Here is a 19,761-nt window from a genome sequence, read left to right as displayed (position 1 = left end):
GGCACTTCTCACCTGCACTGGAATCCTCTTGGCAATATCAAGGATGAGCTCCACGTTTGCATAGTTGTTGTTGTTGGGTCCTCCTGGGACGGGCACGTAGTGATCTGCCATTTTAATGTACTCTGCAAACAGAGGAGCTCCCATTTAGGCTGCAAATCTAACAACATGACTTGCTCTAAAATTCTCCTTTTCCCCAGGCTGAGCCCTCCCAGCTCCCTGAGCTGACTCTCTAGGAAACACCAACCTGCTCCAGAACATCCCACCCCAAGAGATCAGGGGGACATCCCACCCTGACAGATCAGAGGGACATCCCACCCCCTGCCTCCCCACAAGGCTGTGGCCCTCCCCCAGCTCCCCAGCTCACCTGCATTGGCTTTCAGGTCCTCAGGAGTGACCATGACCACAAACCTGATGGCCCTCTCATTCCTGAACATCTCGTAGGACCAGCGCCGGATGGACCTCATGCACTTCACTGCTGCAATGCCATTATTTGCTATCAGGACCTGGGTGCATTAGAAGCTGGGATGAAATAGAGTCTAAATAGCACAAAACCATTAACAATCATGAAAGGAGTTTTTTTCCCCTGCAGACTCTTTGCCCAGTTTGGGGCTGTGCAGTTTCCTTAGCCAGCACCCAGCTCGTGGCCCATCTGTCAATTCAGAGAGCAGCTCTTGTTTCATCATAAAATTTCTGTGTGTTATGCCTTGGTTGGATTAAAGAATAGAAGGACTCAAATCAAATTATCATGCATTTTTAAATACATTTTATAGTGTCTATCTAGTCTACTTTTGTTTTATCTATGAATTCTTCTGTATCAGCAGAGGTGCTCTGACTTACTATTTTTTTCTTATTATGTTAAACAAACATCTCATTATTTTAGCTTATCATACAGAATAAGGAAACACAATGATTCCAGGCAGAAGCACAACTTCCAAGCTCAGAAATATTAGTAATTTTATACCTGCAACATACAGCCTTAGAGAGAGACAAGTCAGAGCTTCAGAGAGGAGCTGAAATATGCCAAAAAGGGTAGGGAGTTACCTTTTCAATGACTTTATTCCCTCCAAAACGAGTAACAAATTCTGCTGGAGAAGCCACGGTGAAATCTCGCTGCACATCCACCTTCTTCCTGTCCCGGCCTTGCTTGACAAGGTGCAAACCAGACATGCTGGGCCTGAGGAAACAGGGGCAGACACAACCAACCTCAGAGCAGCTGGACACCAGCAAAAAATAGTGTGTGAATGATGTGAAAGTTCTCTTGGATCACATTCACCAATCAGACAGGCAAAATCTCTCCTTGCCTCCAGACCCTCATGGCCTGGTCCTCAGTTTTACAGGGATGACTAATTTTAAATTACTTTTCAGTTATTTCCCAGCAAAAGTTTCAGGTTATCTGGAAGAATTACAGCTATGCCAAAATATAAATAGGTAACATTATGTTTGCTGTGTGTTGTTGCCTAACACAGAACAACAAAGTTCCACCAGATTGCTTTCAATCCATCTAGAGAAAACTGGAAACAACAGTGATTTGGCAAAACAAGCTGCAAAGATCAGATTCTGTAAGGAAATCCTCCTGGGAAGCACAGCTAATTTATCTCCAGGTGCAAATGACAGACTCAGACTGGCTATGGAAATCATTCTCCAAGAGTTTTCCACTGCCCAGTCTTTAATACCTTCCTGAAAAGCTCTGAGAGCCAGAGGATAAATTAATCACGTTACTCCTACTACAAACACAGAAAGCCAATTTTGTGCCTGCCAAGACCAACCCCGTGCCCTGCCACAGCCCTTCTGTGTGGCAATGGCACAGCCACTTCCCCTCCTTCTGCTTCAGCTTCCACAGCAACAACTCAGGGATGCATCACCCATTTCTTGATTTGCTAAAGTTTACAAAGCTGAGTCTGTGAGAGGAAATTCCAGAGAAAAGCACAGAGCTGCTCCTCACACTGAGTGAGGACTGGGAATTAATGAGACACTGTTTATTCCACAGGCACTGAAGCTTCACCTCTCTGCTCACTCCACAGTTTACTTGTTTTTACTGTGCTTTTCCTTCCCAGGAACACAAGGAAACCCTTGCCCTGCCTCTGGCAGCATCACAGAACCCTTCTGCAGGAATAAAGATTGGGAAGCTCAGATCAGAGCTTTGGGAAGAACTGAGAGCACCAAGGGGTTGGTGCTGGGCAGATCTGTGCTCTGGATGGAACCTCTGGCCTAATCAGCTGCTGAAGGGTTGCTCCATTGAGTAATTCCACTGAGAATGGGATGGGATGCAGCAAAGAGCAACTGGAACTGCTGGGAGAGGGCACAAAGGGAAGAACAACACCAGGAGAAGCCAAGGCAGGTCTACAGATTTCCTCTTCACAGCCAGCAAAGGCAGGGAGCCCAGGAGCTGCACCCTGAGACCCTCCTCAACACCTCCCCAGGAGCACAGCAACACCACCCCTGTCACTCCCAGTGACAGTCTGGGACACAGAAATGGCTGTGCTGGGTCACACCAATTGCAGAGTATCTTATCTCAGAGTAGAGCAGAAGCTGCCAGCCAGGGAAAGGCAAAGCACTCTGTGTGCACAGGTTCATTCCCTCATACTTTCCCTTCTCCCAGGCAGCTGCACTTCCAGACATTGTCACCAAACTTAGAATGTCTCCCTGGTAGCAAAAGTCTGACACTCCTGTGAACTCAGCCTGGGAATACAAGGGCAGGAGCCAACAGGCAAGAGAGAGAGAAAATGTGTATTAAGGTGGAATTTCTACTAAATCTGTGCACTTAGGGGGTCAGAGTCTTCCTGGCAAGAAACGAACACAGTCCAAGGAGTGAGAGAGGTTCATGCACTACAGGTTTAAAATAAGAAGAGATAAAAATCTCAAGGTGAGAATCTGTGAACATGTGTAAATATGAACTGTCCCACCAAGAAATTACTACACACAAAGATACTCTACAGGCAAAATGTCAATAGAGGCTGAGGTTCATCCTCCAGGATGCAACAAACACGTGGACATAAACAACTACAGCTTGATTGGTGAGCATGCCAAGAATATTAAATTTCTTTATCAGTAATCACAGGCTGCACATTGTAATCAAAACAGAAGAGTTGGGTTTGGTTTTGTGTTTTCCTTTTTTTTTTGCAGGATAAGATGAGGTAGAAGTTCAACAGGAAGGAAGCACAGAACTCTAAACAAAACAGAATAAATGCTGAGTTAGTGATTGTCATCCCTATTAATCACCTGCTCACAACTGCCATGTTTTGTGATGGAGGAATTTTCAAAATATTTTTTAATCCTTCAGAGCTCACAGGGGATAGAAGTTGTGCAGAACCTCCAAGTTGAACAACCCTGATCCCCCAGCTGAGCTGCACCCTGGCATCTTTGTCATGGGCTGCATGCACAGAGAGCTCCCAGAGGATAAAACAAACACCAAAAGCTCAGTGAGCATCTCCAGCACAGAGCCCAGCAGGGGACACAGGCAGATGTGGGATTCTTACCTTTGCAGCATGTGGTACCTCATCTCCTGACTCTGCTCTGCAGAATCCTCCATGCTGGCTGGGGGCAGCAATCAAGGGATTTCAGGCTTGCTCACGGCTCCTCTCTGCAGCTGCAGCTCTTGCATTTGCCAGCTCTGCAGCTGAAGGAGAAGCTGCAAAGAGCCTCCTGCTGTTTCTGCTGCAAGCAGCGACACCTCCCTGCTCTGGCTGCTCCAGATCTCCCAACCTTTGTCCTGGCTCCCCCCAGGCCGTGTCACCCTGGCAGTGACGCAGCAGAGGGGACCAGCCTCCCTCTCCCTCCCTCCCTCCCTCCCTCCCTCCCTCCCTCCCTCCTTCCCTCCCTCCCTCTGTCACTCAGCTGAGCAGCACAGGCACACAACAGCCACAGGTTACGTAATGAGCTCCAACGCGGCTGCTCCGAGCCGGGACAGCTCCCAAACTGGGCAAACTGGGCACACTGGGAATGGCAGCACAGCTCCCCTCATCCTCCACCAGCACCCACAGGGATTCTGCTCCAGGAGAGACAGCCCAGCCTGGGCTCTGCCACCCCAGGAATGCTGCCCACTTGTAGGATTTAATGTGGGCTTTTCAGGAGGGGTGGGAGGGGACAGGGACAGCGTTTCCAGTGGGACAGAGCTGGCAGATCAAACTGGGAGCTGGGAGACCCTGGACACATCACTTCAGTTTTCTGTGCCTGTTTCCCACCTATAAGATGGAGATGAGGTGCCTCCATGTGCTGGAAGCACTGCAGAACAAATATCCTCACAAGCTGGTTTAAAAAAGGTCTACTCTCATGTGGAAGAATACTGGAAGAATAAATATCCTCACAAGCAAAGTGTTACAGCATGCCAAGGTCCAGTAACATCACTGGAGGAAGGAAGAATGTTTAATCAGTGCCACAATCTTGGAATATCCTGAGATGGAAGGGAGGATCATCAGAGTGCAACTCCTGGCCCTGCACACACAAAGACATAAATTGCAAATTTGGAGGTAGAGGCAGGATAAGGAAGGGCAGTGACTGTAGCAGTGCCTTGATGGTAAAACCTGAACTGGAACTAGACACAGCAGCTGGTAAATTTTAATTTGGGGATATTTGGATCTGTCCTGGTGGAGAGCCAGGCAGCACAGCTTTGATCTGGGGGAGAGAATACCAAAATGCACATTAACCTGGTGACAGGAGTAACCTCCCCTCAGGGCCTGGGGGCTGAGGCCAGGAGAGGTGACACAGTGACATGGTGGCACAGTGAGGGGCAGCAGCAGTGCCATGTGCTGTTCCAGGCACATCCAGGGAGCAGCAGAACAGGGACACTGTGCTGTGGAGCAGCTCAGTCTGCACACAAACCTCACCAGAGCCAAGGGACCTGAGAGAGCAGAGTTTAACCAACAGGAACCCCCCAACATGATGGATCTCCCCCAGAACTCAAAGCCTTTCACTTGCCAGCCTTTACTCCTCTTGGAAAAGCATCTCAAGCTGCCCAGTCATCAGGTACCCCACAAATTCTCCATTTAATTCATTCCCAAAAATCCCACCTGCAGTCCCCAATCCAAACAGGCTCTGCCTGTTGTAGCTGCAAGGAAACAAATCTACACAGAGCTTAATGTGGCACTGTTAGAAACATTCCCTGTGCCTTCCAGCAGCTGAATCCACTGCTGGCAGAGAAATGGCCACGATTTGCTGCTGGAGGAGCACACCCAGAGGAGCAGCTCCAGCATTGGTTAAAAATACACTGCTAGCTGAATTCACTGCTGAGAAATCAATGGCCACGGTTTGCTGCAGCATCCCTACAAAAACAAGCTGCACAAGGAGGTGCCACTGATCCAGGGCTGCCCATTCAGCACACAAAGGCTGCACAGAGCTGATTTCCTGCACACAGTGCTCCCCAAACCCTGCTACCCCCCAGAATCCACCCCCTCCTCAGACAAAGGAGCAGCTGCTGCTCTCCTGCAGCCTCCAAGGAAAAGCCATTGCTTAGGGACACGTACCTGAGGCACATCCCAGCCAGGAGCCAGCACTGGTCCCAGCACTGCCACATGCCAGGGTGATGTTCTGTGTGTTCCAGAGCAGGGATGCATGAGCTGCCTCGTGAGGAAGGCAGCCTGGAGCAGACTGCAGCACACACACACACACAGAGCCTCCCAGAGAAAGGACTGGAGATTGTTTCCCTCTGGGAAGGGGTGGAAAGGGCAGCTCTCCCCATCCTTTGGGCTCTGTGCTTTTGTAAATATGATGAGAACACATATTCCATCTGGGTGATAAGACTCAGGCAGCTGAAGCCTCCCTAAGATCTGCTCCAGTTTTAGCTCTGCCCTTGCATCCCATTTCACAGGAAGGCAGAGGGAAGGAGCCAGCAGAAATGCAGCCCAGCAAGGGATGCAGAATTGCACAGCTGGAATAAATGGTTCCCTGTGCCTCAGGCCACAGGCACTGCAGGCAGCAATCTGCACTCTGGCCAAGACAGCTCTGCCCATGCTTCAAAGTGCCAGAACTGGCTCAAACACAGACACTGTCAAAACCAGGGCTTCACCCAGAGGTCAAACAAATGCAACTTGACTCAGCTCTGACAATGAATTGAGCCTTCAGGATTTCAGGAAATTAAATAAAGGATGCAGCACAGAACAAAGCCAGGCCTCTCTGCACTGCCTGGTAAATAACTTCCTTTCCACACTAAGACAGAGTGCCAGCATCAGTCCAGGCAGGTCTTTAGCCTAAAGCTGGAATTTTTACAGAGCCCAGATGGGTACAAGCTGGCAATTCCTTCCAAATTGCCAGGTGCCAATAGTTTGCCAGAAGTTCCTTTTCCTAACCACACACCTGGCTGCTTATCTGCCATGCCAGATGCATTGGGAACTGGACCATTCCCAGGACACACAGCCCAAATCACTGAGCTTCCTTGCAAGTCCAAAAGCAACACCCTGACACTCAAAATATCCACTGAATCCAAACATCAATCCAAATAAACAGTCATGTTTAAATCCAATTAATATCCACACTCAGTTCCTAAACCTACAAAGTACCAAAAGAGCTTTACTTTTACATCCTCATGGTAAAATCCCACATGTTCCTGGAGCAGCAAACAGCCCAACACTCTCCAGGTCAAGCCCTGGCACCAAGATAAAAGTGAACAACAACAACAGCACAGGATAGTTCTGCACCAGACAGTGGAGTGGAATTGGAGTCCCTGGCAGGGAGCCCTCCCTGTGCTCTTTGGCAAAGTTCAGGTGCTGAACAGATCTGATCTGCAGGAACATGAGAATGGACCTTTTAAAACCAGACTTAGGGGGCAGGTGGGAGAGTCTCACATGAGATTTACCCAAAGTAAGAGATTTGTTATCTTCCAGTTAGAAGGATCAGGTAAGGGAGCACGTGGGAGATGCTGTCACACTGTGCTATCTCAGCCAGGGGATCTGCAAAATCTCCCAACAAATGACTGACTTTAGAAGGGACATTTCCTCTGTTAACTGAGGTTAAAGAGTGTAAAATAACACCAAAATAAGTATACAACTTCAGGGAGGCATGCAGAGGTACACAGTGTGTGTGTTCAGGGAAGGAAAGCTGTAATTCCCACGTTATCAGTACAACCAGGCACAGCCACGAGTCCAACCACCTCCTTTTCCTTCAAAAGAGAGAGGAGGAAATCAACTTTCCACTCCTGGTGAATGAAGTTCATGGCCTTAAGCTGAATGAGGGCAGGTTAAGATTAGAAATTAGGCAGAAATTCTTCCCTGTGAGGGTGGTGAGGGTTTGGCACAGAAGCTGTGGCTGCTCCATCCCTGGAAGTGTCCAAGGCCAGGCTGGGATAGAGGAGGTTGTTCCTTCCACACAGGTCACCCTAGACAGAACCTCCAGCACAGGCAGAGCCAGAGGGGGATCAGACCCCACAGCAGGACCCTGCAGCAGCAGGGACTCCATGCAGCAGAGAAATCCTTGGTGGAGCAGCTCCAGAGGCAGCAGCAGCCCCACAGAGCCCCCAGCACATTTGTACAAAAACCACAGCAGCAGCAACAACCTCACAGCATCCACAGTGCAGCCTCCCAACCACAAACTGCTGGGCTGGAAAGGAATTTTTTTAGATTCAGATGAAGCTCAAAAGGATCTTTCATTACATCCAGGACTCTGTGCAGTCACTCCAGGGTTGGTTTCTAGGCAGGCACCCTGTCCCAGTGCCAGGCTGGGCACGCTCAACCACTACTGTCCAGGCTAAAATTGAGGCATTTGTCCAAATTTCCTTTAGCAGATGATTAGTTCTGCTTAAGCATCTCCACAATTTATTGAGACAATACACTGAGAAGTCCAACCAGGGTTAGGAGCAATGAGCTAAATTCTGTGGGCTTCATATGAGGTAAGAGCTGAACCCCATCCAAAAATTTGGCTTTCAGCTGATACAAGTGGATTGTCAGGTGACTCTGTGCACCCATGTCACTGCTTATGAAATCAGAGCCCTGATGTGCAAATACCAGAAGACATCCAGGTTTTGTTCTATTTTAAACAAGAATTTGATACAAGATACCATCTCAGAAGCTAGAAATTAAATTTAGCAATAATCAACAACAGTTTATTAAACAAAACAGAGGGGCTCAAAGTACTTTCCAAGAGGCATTTATGGAGGGGTTATTTAATCTGCCACTAAAACTTCAAAAAAGAGCATAGCAACTCTGTAACAGCTCACTCCAAGGAGAACTGTATCCCAGCAGGACTGGCTGGAAATGTTGATGGAAACTTTCAAACTCAGAGACAACACAGGCAGAAAAAAGGGGAAAAAATGGCAGGCTTGGATTTACTATTTAAAGGTGCAACGTGCAACAAAGACCCTCTGAACACTCAGGCTGGGTGGTTACTGTCCCCACACACCAATTGGAGGGGCTGCAATTTAAAGTTCATTCTCAGTGTGGCTCTCTCAGCCCTGCAGAGCTCCATGGATCTCCAGGGGCAGGAGAGCCCCCAGTGCACAACCTGTCCCACCAAGAGTCTTTAGCAACAGCAAGAACACTTCACAAGATCCCTCACAAACCCTCTGGCAGCTGAGTAAATCCTACATTTTAATCACAATTAAAAGTTCCCTGAGAACTGCTCTGCAGCAAAGCCCCTCCTCACCTCACACATGAGCCATCTCTAATTTAATCTTGTGGGAAAATCACCAGCAAATGCAAAGTTCTTTTGTCAGCTTCTTCCAAGAGATATGCTCCCTTGGACCTGCACCTTGTGTCAAAGTGTACAGAACCACCTATGAATTTACCTTTATCACTTTGTAAAGTGTGATCACCAAAAGGAAGCTGGAAGCAAGAGCACCTCTGTTCCATTAACTGATTGTCACAGAGTGACTCCAGGCAAGTTGTTGAACTTGTCTTTGCTGTTGTCTTTGTCTCAGTTTCTCCATCTGTAAACATGATTTAGAAATGTCCTGATGAAAAGGACAACCATCCTGAAAAGTATTTCAGCTCATCTGAGTTTATCTTAGAAAAACAGCCCATAATGCTGTAACTTTTTTTATTTGAATTGGCATTTCTCTCCAATTTAACTCAAAAGTCAAGAGCTCCCCAAAGGGACTGCCAAAGTAAGCAGGTTACAACAGAGGTGCCCAAGGTTGCACTCCTATTGCACTGAGGCTCTGCTGCCAGGCACTGTCCTGGGAGCTTCCTGCTCTGAGATTGTCCATTTGCACACTTGTGGTTAGGTGCTCATCCAATTCCTTCTGCTCCTAAGATATCTATAGTCACAGTTTCCTGCTTCAAAATCACCTTTTGTGCTGCCAAATCATTGCAACTGGCAGGCTGTGGAAAGGTAACCCTCTGTAAATTTGCTTTAAGGTTTTGCATCAGTTGTGCAAGTGGCAGCTGGCTGAAGGTGCCCAGCCTGAGCACCAAGCTCTGTCAAGCACACACCAATGTCCCCCTCCTGCTCCATCCTGGGACTCTGTGTTCCCAGAGGCTTCTCCCTGAAGGGAACCACTAAAAACCAGCAGAGATTACAATTCCTTAACTTGCACAAGCAAAGAAACCAGTAAAACATGAGAATAAGGATTAGCTGGTTGTGTAAATATCTACCAATGGTCAGTAAAGCTTTCTAGAATCAAGCATTCCTTCAAAAACAACAAAGAGAAGGCAGTGAGGGATTGTCCAGTAAAAACTGGAGTGGGATTCACACTGTTCTGGGTGTTCCTGGAATGGGATGGCTCAGGCAGAAAGAGCAGATCTCCTGGAACATGGCAAACAAATGAAGGATACGTGGGAGAGTGAAGCAAGACTGACCAAGCACTGAGAAACTGATCTGTACATGGAAAGTGCTCAGAGAACAACAGGGAAATCCAACAGGAATGCAAATCAGCAACACCTAAAAACAAAGGGGCCTTTGGACAAGGAAACACCATCACCATGAGCTCAAAATTCCAGGTCATGGCTCCTTCACAAAGAATCAGGAGTGGGGCAGCCCTGAGACCAACCCTGAGCTCAGGCAGCAGTGACCACATTAAATCTTGGTTTATTACCACATTGCAGGACTCCAGGCTTTACTATAACCACCACAATTTTCCCTATCCAAACCAAAAAAATCCAGTATGGAATGATCCTACCCACTGGCAATTCTTTGGCTATATTTAAAGCAACAAATTCCATGTGAAGACAAAATAAGCAAATATTGTTCTTGCTCTCAACAAAGAGGGCCCAAAAAAAACCACACACAAGCAAAAACTTTAAATATCTCAGTGAAGACATTTCCATTTTCTGAAAGCCAGGAGAAGACAGCCAAGGTGCTTAAGGAGCTTAGGCACAAGTATTTCACTAAAACCAAAGGAAAATGGAAGGATTTGACACAGATAAACATACAAGAGGACATTTAAAAACAGAATGCTGGAGCATTTGAAGCCAAACACGGGTATAAAGCTGAACCTTCGGAATTGACAGGGTAAAGAATTATCCATACCTCATATGGCTGGCTGGGCCATCCTGAGTGTTTGGAAGCCCCAGGTCTGAGAGGGAATCAGAGCAGACAGAAGCAGGTGACAGAGACCTCTCCTTCTCCTCCAGCAGATCAATCTTCACCAGGGAGCTGGTCTCATCCTCGGAGTTGTCCTCCGACACGGAGCCGATGATGAAGCGCGAGTGAGCGCTCGCGTCCGCGCCTTTGCTGGCTTCAGAGGATTCCTCCATGGCTCCCCAAAACTGGCCCCTCAACACTGGGAGGGGAAAAAGAAAGGGGGAAATCAAACCTGAGGTGAATAGCTGCTCTTGGAGGACAAAGAGGAGGGCAAGGCAAGGTTCACTGATGGGAAAGGTAATGTTAAAAGGTTGGAGATGAATGCTGAGTCTGGGATCAAACACAGTTCTGCACTAAGCACTGATTTCTCTGTTTGCACAAAGATTCTGAGATTCACAAGCTGCAGAACTTCCCACCTCAGACAAAGGTGCAGGAGTCATTTAAAGGAAAAAAAAAACACCAAAAAAACCCCACACACCAGACCCTAAACCTATAGAGTATCACAAATCACAGGATCAGAGAATCCCTGACTGGTTTGGGTCGGAAGGGAGCTCAAATCTCATCTCATCCCATGCCCTGCTATGGGCAGGGACACCCTCCACCAGTCCAGGCTGCTTCTGGCCTTGGACATTTCCAGGGATGGGTCTGTTACACTATTCCAGCAGGGAATTCAAGCATTTTCTTAAAAATAAAAAAAAATAATTTCAACTGAGAAAGAGCCATGAGAGATGTGGAAAACAAAGGAACACCCCAGAGCACAAAGGGGAATAAACATTTGATACCCCCTGCTCTGCCTGACTTTGCTGCACTTACATGACAACTACACATGTGGAAACACATCATTAGGAAATGAGGAATGCACTGACCTCTGGATATCCGTGCAAACTGAGCAGTGAGCCACTTCCAAAACGAACTGGAAAAGAAAAGAATTAGGAAGTAAACACTAGGGTTAAAATGAAGCATATTCCATGTGTGTTTTCCTGTTTATAGCATCAAAACCATCCTGAAAAAACCACAGGGACACCACAGGGACTGCCTTGCTTGCTCCAGGTACAGATTAACCCAGGAGCTAAACCTGCAGTGCCCAAGTCCAACTGTGGCACCTCCTGCTGGTCCATCCTTCTGGAATCTTCTAAGAGACCTGCCAGTTTTGTTTCTAAAAGGAACAACGGGTTGTGCCAGCACTATCTGCTCCTATCAAACCTTCCCTGTCACCTTCTGCAGCTGGTGGCAGTTCCCAGCTGAATCCCAAGGAGTCAATCCCAGTGAGAACCTCCTCAGCCCTGCTAATCACAGCCACGTTATGCTGAGCACAAGGATGGAGCACAATCAGCTCTCCAAAAACCTGGCCCGTGGTGCCACACAAATGGGACATGATGGGACCTTTAATGAGGGCTCAGACAAGCATTCATAGCCAGAGCAATCCCTAAACATCACACTCTGCTTTCCCTCAGTAACTGAGAACTAAAAACTCATCCAACTGGCTCATGCACTTTTGCCATGAATGTACTTGGCTGAATTATTTAGATCAAATCCTGTGTTGACATCACTCCTCCCACAAACTCCAGTTGCCCTGGGGCCACAGGCACTTCATTTGACAGAGGCATCATTAACCATTTTGTAACTGAAAAGCCACAAATATCTGTCTGACATGGATATTAAAAGCATTAAAAAACCCTCTTTTAGGGGGAAGAGACAAGAAGAAGGGGGGGCATGACCACAAAGTTTCCCTGTCCACCTGTGATGTGCAAGTCAAACCATGCAGGGAGATTTCTTTACCTGAGCTGCTCAGACAGCACAAATCCCATTTTGTTTGTGCATACAAAGATGCAGAGAGTATTTATGTGGGTATTTATCCTGGCATCAGATCACTCCTAAAGATTTTCATCCAGACAGATTTACTGTTGGCACAATCACCAGCACCAAAGAGGTTGGGATGCAGCCAAACTAACTTCAACCTTACTTCATTGAAGAAAAACCTTTTCTAATTTCAATAACTATTACATTAATAAGCAAGTTTCAAGGATTTTTTTTTTTAAGGAAAGGAACAGGAAGTGAAATGTTGCACTCAATATTCCATGAGAAACCATCCACCCAAGGCCAGGCTCTGCCATGCTCACACAACTTCACTGCAACACCTTGTCTGTCCAACTCAGCTCCAAAAAATTCAGTTATTATCCATGAAACCCCACTCAGGTCCATTTCCCAAGGCACTTCCAAGCCCTGGGAGCCCAGTCCCAGAGCCAGGAGTTCTGCTGGGGTTGTGCAATCAGCTTTGTGCTGGAGTGATAAGCTTGGCTTGTTCTCAGCACACCGAGAGTCCTCGTTCATATTTGAATTAATTTCAGCATTGTCTGGGGCTAAATTACACAGAACTTTTCTCAAAGATCTCCTCACTGAAGCCTCTGGATTCAGTGCTGTGAATGCAAAGCACAAGGCTGTTCACTGTCCACTGGTATATTACATACATAGAAATATAAAGGTAAATTTTCTATATATGTAACTAGAGAGATGAATTACATATAGAGATGTATTACATATACAAAAAATATACTTATGTTACCTATACACATATAGAGATATAGTTTATAAATACACTTGCATTATCTATACACATATGGAAGTATATTTTATATATACAAACACAGAGGTATGTTACATGTATACAAGTAAAGGGGTGTGTTATATATATCTACAAATAAAGGAGTGTATCACATATTTACAAATAAAAGGGTATATTTATGCACTTCTGCATATTGTGTCTCTGAAATGCAACTGCCACAGTTCCATTTTTACACAAGCACCTTGAATTCAGCTGAGCACCAAGATAAATCTGTGTGCCACAAACACTGCACACACACTGTTTGTCTCAATAATGCTGAATTAGACCCTACAATTATCCAAAATTATGCAGATCCTCAGGCCCTACAATCCCTTCTGCAGGTGCCAACAGCCTGTCCAACAGGTAACTTCTGCAGAGACTGAGAAAAACCTGCAGTTTATGGAAGAATGAAGATTGAGAGCTCAATCCTGTGATGATGTAAGAACAGGTAACAGCACTGAGCCTGCTCAGATGCAGAAACACATTTAGGCACAGCTGGATCTGCACAGACTGAGCCTTGCTGTGCTCCCTTGTCCCAGGGAAATCAGCTCCAGCTCTACAGGTGTTCAGGAATTGAACACCCAGATCGTGTCCGTGCTACCAGCAATGAAAACTGCAACCCAAACTCAGAAAGTGCCAGGTCTGGTCAAACCTGAGGTGAAACAAGCCCCACTCCACTCCTCCACAGTTCTGCTGCTACTATTAGTCACATCTCTGGCATGACACTGAAATGTACTTGTAAGAATACCAGACTTCAGAAGTTTTATAACAGCTTCACTTTAAAATCACTTTCAATATTGTAAAATACGCCCAGGCATGAAACTTGGGCAATGACAGGTGGAAATTAAAGTTTCCTATTTTCCTTTAAACCATCCCATTCTGAAGACAAATCCACAACTGAAGAGAGCATCAGTATTTCAGTGGGCTCTTTCAAAGGACCAGAGAAACACTTCTACCATACTGATAAGGCATACAAAAAGGAAATTAATAAAACTAGCTGTATTCAAATGTCTCCTGATTAAAGCCCAGGGAGCTGTGGCATCACTGATCAACGTGAATCACTTTAAAGTGACGAGGTGGATTTGTGCTCTACCTGGAGAAACACAGAAAACAACAGAGCAAAAAATCTAAAACCAAATGCAAACAGAGTCGCTTCTCCCAGCCACAGAAAAATCAGCAGCATGCTCACCTATAGCAGGGCTGGGGGGGGAGTTCCAGGTCGGGAGAAGGGATGGCTCCTGCAGCAGAGGGTCCCCAGCTCTGAAGAGCCTCGGTGGCTCCCTGGCCGTGCTGTTTTAACCCCCCAGGGCAGCTGAGGCGGCCCCAGCTGAGCCTGCCCCCGGTTCATCATTGGGCATTGCTCCACTGCCGCCCAAAGCAGCCTGGCACTCGCAGGAACGGCTCCTCAGCAGCTGCACGGCACACTGCTGAGGGAGGCCCGGGCTCCAGGGAAAGAGCCAGAGGGGATGGAGAGTGTGCAGAGGATGGGGAAGGGTCTGGAGGGGCTCAGGGGACACTCACCGGGGGCTGCAGCTCTGAGCTCTGCTCCCTGTGACAGGGACGGGACCCGAAGGAAGGACTGGAGCTGGGCCAGGGCAGGGTTAGGCTGGATATTAGGAGAAAAACAACTACCTAGAACTTTCCACCTGTGGACGTAGAATCACAGAATCATGGAAAGTTCTGAGTTGGAAGGGACACACAAGGATTATCCAGTCCAACTCCCAGCCCTGCACAGACTCCCCAACAATCCCACCCTGAGCATCCATGGTGTCCAAACCCTCCTGGAGCTCTGGCAGCCTCTGGGGAGTGCCCAGCACCCTCCAGGGGAAGAGCTGCTTCCTATTATCCAGCCAAAACCTCTATAGAGACCAGAATAAGAGCCTGTATTTACAGCTATCCCAGTTTGCTAAAACACTCGAGACTGTGTGAATCCCACTGTCTTTGACAGATTTTGGCATCACTTAAACAGTTTGCTGAATATTTCCTGCCTGCTAAACTGGAACAGACTCCACACACGCTTTGGATACTTTCTAACGCAGTACCTCTCATTTTAAACTTTTTCAAGAACATTTAGGAGAAGGCTGGAGCAATAACAACAATTTGGTTCCCTCTGTCAATCTGCTTTTAAAACTTCACTGGTTTTGAGCATCTCAGAGCTGCTCTCAGCCCCTGGGCAGAACCAGACGCAAACCGATGCCCAGGATCCTGAAATCCCGCCAGGGCCAGCAGGAGGATGAGATGGAGAAGGGACGTCCCGGTGCTCCAGCCCCCGGGGTGCTCGGTGCCGGACTCGCCGCCGCCCACGTGCCGTTTGTTTCAGGGTCCGGGGTGACCGGCGAGGCCACGCGAGCGATGGGACCGGGGGCGGCACGGCCCGCGCTGGGCAGGACGGAGCGCGTGGTACCGGGAGGGAACAGGGAGGGAACCGGGCGGCGGCTCCGGGCCGGGAGACCCCCGCCCGTGCCCGGCTCAGCTCGGCCCAGCGCTGCTCGGCTCGGCACGCCGCCATCTCCCACCGGCACGGCACGGCCCGGTCACCTCCCGCCGGCGCGGCGCCCGGCCAGGTCCCGCCCGCCCGGCACGGCATGGCCCGGCCATCTCCCGCGGCGCGGCACGGCCCCGCCCAGCCCGGCCCCGCCGCTGCCGCGAGCCCCCCGCGCTGCCCCGCGCGCTCCCGGCGCGCCCCTCGGCGCGGCCCCGCCCTCACCTCACGGTGCCGGTGCAGCGGAGGCGCCGCGGGCCCCCGGCCTGGCGCTCCCCGCGCGGCCCCGCCCCGGCCCCGCCCCGCCCCGCGCGGCCCCGCCCCGGGCCCGCCCCCCGGTGGTGTGATCGGGGTTACCTCGGGTCAGCCCGCGCGCGCCCCGCCCCGCCAGCGCCCCGCCCCGCGCCGCTCCCATTGGCTGCCGCCCGCGCCGCCGCGGGGGGCGTGACCAATGGGGGGGCGCGCTGGGGGCGGGACCCGTGAGGCGATGCCCGTGGTCTGAGAGCCGGGCGGGGCCGAGGCCGGGCTCGAACCCGCGACCCCCGGAGCATCGCTCCTGGGAGGGAAGGCCGAGAGAGCTGGGCCTGCTCAGCGCCACAAGAGGCGAGCGAACGGACTTCGTCAATGCCCATCGCTGTCCATGGTGCGACTGCCAGGCTGGGCAGGTCCTTGTCAGTGTGCCCAGCAACAGCACAGGAGAAAACAAGCAAGAATTGATGCACACACCTTGAACAGTTCCTGCGCAGGTGGTGGTGAGACCAGGCAGGATGTGGAGTGACCTCACTGGAGATATTCCAGAATGGTCTCTGCCTGTGCTGTGCCATGTCCCCCCTGCAGCAGGGAGGTGTGAGCAGGGGACTCCCGTGTGCGGGGGCAGAGACCCCAGCCCGATCCCTGTCACGAGGTCCCCGCAGGGCTCGGGGACGCTGCCCTGGCCCTGCTTGGCACGGGCAGGGAGGACAGAGCTGATAACAGGTGCTGAGGACACGGCGAGGCTGGGCCAGGCACTGCCAGTGCCTCTCCTGCTTGTCTTTGACCTTCAGCTGCTTGTTCTGTCCATGGACAATGGCTTAAAGAACTACCCTTATTCCTTTTTTTCACATTTTGTGTTCAAATAAAACTCTGCAGCGTTACAGGGTTGCTGAAGTTCAAGTGGAACGTGTAACACAAGTTTAAATCCTGGTGCTGCTGGATCTGGTGACCTGTGCAGGCTGGTCCTGCTGGAGGTGTCCCAAGGATCTGCACAGAAGTGGGGACAGTGAGCTGCCCCTGTTCCAAACTACAGATAATTTCCCCCAAGGCAGTGGTTAGAAGGTGTGAGACTCTGCAGGAAACAACACTGACCTGGGAGCACGTGGTGGGATGGTGCCCACTGCAGGCTAGAATTGTCCACACAGAAAATACAATTTGGGGCTTTGTAGTTAATAAAATTATTGGGGGAACAGATCCTATTCTCAGATCCACTTGGTCTAGATCTGGGAAATTTGGGCATGGACACTTTTACTTATACCTCTGTAGCCATAATTGCATAGATATAGATGTGTCTTTTACATAAAGAATCTTCCTCTAATCAAGTATTTCATGAAAGAGCTAAAGAGAAGTTTTTTGGTGTCAGTTAATCATCTCCAGTGCCAAATCCCAACTCCTGTAGAAATGAGGGGGAGTGCTTGAGGGGCTGGTCCCAAATCACTGATAATAACTATATACAGAACTTACAAAACCAGGAGATTACGACAGGTGCTGAGTTCATCCTGGCTGCTGTTCCCAGAGCTCCAGGCCTGCTAAAACCTGCACCTGCACTCTGCCTGTCTGCCCAGCCCAGCATCCATCCAGGTACAAACACTGTCCAAACACTGCTGGGGGAGGGATTGCTTCATACACTGAAATCCTGCAGCAACTCTTCCTCTCAAGGGCAAAGAGAGGCATGAACACGTGGAAAAGAGCAAGTTAGACACATCTATCTGAAAAATCCAGGATTTGGAGGAGCTTTTTTGGGGGGCTGTAAAGATGGTGAAGGGTCTGGAGGAGAAGGTGTGTGAGGAGAGGCTGAGGAATCACTTGGAACAATCAACTGGAGGAAAGTGAGGGTTGATCCTTATTCCAGGTTGGACTCGATGATCTGGGAGGTCTTTTCCAACCTAAATGATTCTGGGATTCAAGTCAGGGCAGGAGTAATCAGTGTTTTAATTGTTTCACAGGGTTCAGACATATTTTCCAACAGTTTGCAAAATTTTAAAATTTTTGAATCACAACCACAGTCTGCTTTGGAGGAGGGGTGGTAAATGCACACCCTTTTCCTGTCCTGCTCCAAAACTGGACACAGTTATTTACTCTCATTCCACAACTTCCAAGCATGTGCACTGCAAACTCATGCCACTCTCTTTTCTCAAAAAAAAAAAAAAACAAAAACCAAAAAACAACAACATAAAAAAGGAAGTTTAGCCTTAATAAATAAACTCCAAATAATACAGAGGAAATGTTTTTACCTTTTGTGACGCCAAGGGCTGGTTCCACCTCTCCTGACCAGGCTCTGATGACACCCCCAGGGCAAACACAGGACAGATCAACCCGGGTGAGGGGGTCGGTGACACTGCCAGCCTGGCACCACTCACGCCCTGGCAGCCAAGGAACAGAAAGGTCAGATCACTTTTCAAAGCAAAACACCAGCCCTCGAGGCTCCCTTTGCTCTCGTTTTAAACATAAACATCTTAATTTGAATAATATCAGTGCTTATCAGAAAGTTTTGTGGATTCTCTGGGGTCTCGGCCACTTGAAATGTCAGCAGTTATTTGGGATTGAACAGAAATATTTCATCTTTCCATGCTCGGGGCACCCACGTGTGGTTACTGAGCACTGCAAAGCCCGAAGCTCTGGAGGAAAAGGTGATTTCCATCGCCACCGTGTGTCCGTGGCAGAAAACAACGACGCCACAAAAAACTCCTCCCAACGCTGGAGAAATCGCAGCAGGACTCTGTGATTCACCTGCAGGGAGAGGCCTGACAATGCTGCCACTGATTTCTCTGTGTGTGTGGCCTCTGGGTTTGCTACCCCAAAACTCTTGTGTTTCACCTGGGGGCTGCAGGTGAGCACAGGGAAGCAGAAATTATCAGCAAATAATGTCAAACAGCAAATGAAAATTACCCCATACATTAAAATCTCTGAGTAGCAGTGTGTGAGCACTTAATTCATTCCAAAGTAGCCACGTGGATCTGCCTGGGACTTCAGAAAAAAAAAAGATTTTCCTGTCACTGCTCCCTCCAGGAGCCATCAGGGCTCTGTGGCTTCAGCTCAGGTCAGCCAGGAGATGCTGTGACACTAAAATAACACTCTGAAAAACCTGTAAGGTACTTTTAATGTTCCTCAAGAGTGTTTTTTCATTCCCATGCTAGAGGTATAACAAGAAGACCCTCAACAGTGAAACATCTAAAGTCCACAGAAAGCTGTAGGCTCCAGGACAGCATTTTTACCTTGCAGATGCATCACCTTTCCTGGGAACAGCAGGAACCAGCTGCTGAGAATATTCCCATATGCTGATTCCTTCCATTAACCACCCAGAGTCCTAATTCCAGATGCAGGAAAAACCTGTTAGCAGAAGCAATAAATATTTCATTGACATTCCAGACTTTGCCTCTCCCAAATTCTTACTTTTTTCCCATCATTTTTCACATGCGCTGGCAGCCTGGGCAAAAGGAAAAGGAAATAACTGCCAATATTTTTAATCTTGTTAGTAAGAGATGGACAAGGAGGAATGGCTTCAGACTGCCAGAGGGCAGGGTTAGATGGAATATTTGGAAGGAATTCTGCCCTGTGAGGGTGAGGAGGCTCTGGAGCAGGTCCCACACCCCTGGAAGTGTCCAAGGCCAGGCTGGACAACCTGGAGCAGTGGAAGGTGTGCCCTGTCCACAGCAGGGTGTGTGATGATCCTTAAGGCTCCTTCCCACCCAAACCACTCCGGCATTGTCTCTCGTTGTTCTAATTCCCCACATGGCCAGTTCCTCTCGTACCTGCTCCAAGGGCCAAGGGAGACGGCACTGGAGAGCCCATTCCCCATGAAAACCATCCCCTGCCCCCTCAGGAGCTGGCAGGAGCCCCTGAAGGCCAGGAGCCGGGGGAAAGCGGCTCCGGTGACTGCGGGGCGGTCAGAGGGGCTCTGGCACCGGCGAGAGCTCTCCCCCTCAGCACACCCGGCTGGCACACGGCCGGTACCGCTGCGGCTGCCCCGTGTGACAGC

At 49.1% G+C, this 19,761-nt stretch overlaps 1 protein-coding gene and 1 long non-coding RNA gene across 7 annotated transcripts in view; both read right to left on the bottom strand.

Moving 5' to 3' along the window:
• The window catches only part of ACACA (acetyl-CoA carboxylase alpha), a 100,308-nt gene extending 84,474 nt beyond the window's left edge, over nucleotides 1-15,834 (bottom strand). For 3 of the 6 annotated variants that reach the window (XM_079325285.1, XM_079325284.1, XM_079325283.1), the window contains exons 1-6: nucleotides 14,238-14,336; nucleotides 11,313-11,359; nucleotides 10,393-10,645; nucleotides 1,042-1,174; nucleotides 365-503; nucleotides 13-122 (exon numbers count right to left, since the gene is read on the bottom strand). In XM_079325285.1, the coding sequence (XP_079181411.1) occupies nucleotides 13-122; nucleotides 365-503; nucleotides 1,042-1,174; nucleotides 10,393-10,619 (609 nt within the window). In that variant the 5' untranslated portion in view covers nucleotides 10,620-10,645; nucleotides 11,313-11,359; nucleotides 14,238-14,336. Of the gene's footprint in view, nucleotides 1-12; nucleotides 123-364; nucleotides 504-1,041; nucleotides 1,175-3,476; nucleotides 3,680-10,392; nucleotides 10,646-11,312; nucleotides 11,360-14,237; nucleotides 14,337-14,569; nucleotides 14,695-15,755 lie in introns of those variants that run through there. The other 3 variants (XM_079325282.1, XM_079325281.1, XM_079325286.1) reach the window with 3 other exon arrangements.
• Nucleotides 15,835-17,696: 1,862 nt separating this feature from the next.
• Nucleotides 17,697-19,702, bottom strand: LOC306811529. The gene is made up of 4 exons (XR_013776686.1): nucleotides 19,535-19,702; nucleotides 18,998-19,112; nucleotides 18,017-18,145; nucleotides 17,697-17,915 (listed from the first exon to the last, which is right to left on the bottom strand). It is a non-coding gene; the product is annotated as an uncharacterized lncRNA (long non-coding RNA).
• Nucleotides 19,703-19,761: the final 59 nt, after the last annotated feature.

The sequence above is a fragment of the Erithacus rubecula genome (genome assembly GCF_903797595.1).
Source record: "Erithacus rubecula genome assembly, chromosome: 22".
Classification (NCBI taxonomy): domain Eukaryota; kingdom Metazoa; phylum Chordata; class Aves; order Passeriformes; family Muscicapidae; genus Erithacus; species Erithacus rubecula.
The sequence above is the reverse complement of the archived record's forward strand: the minus strand, read 5'-3'. Positions and strand labels throughout refer to the sequence as shown.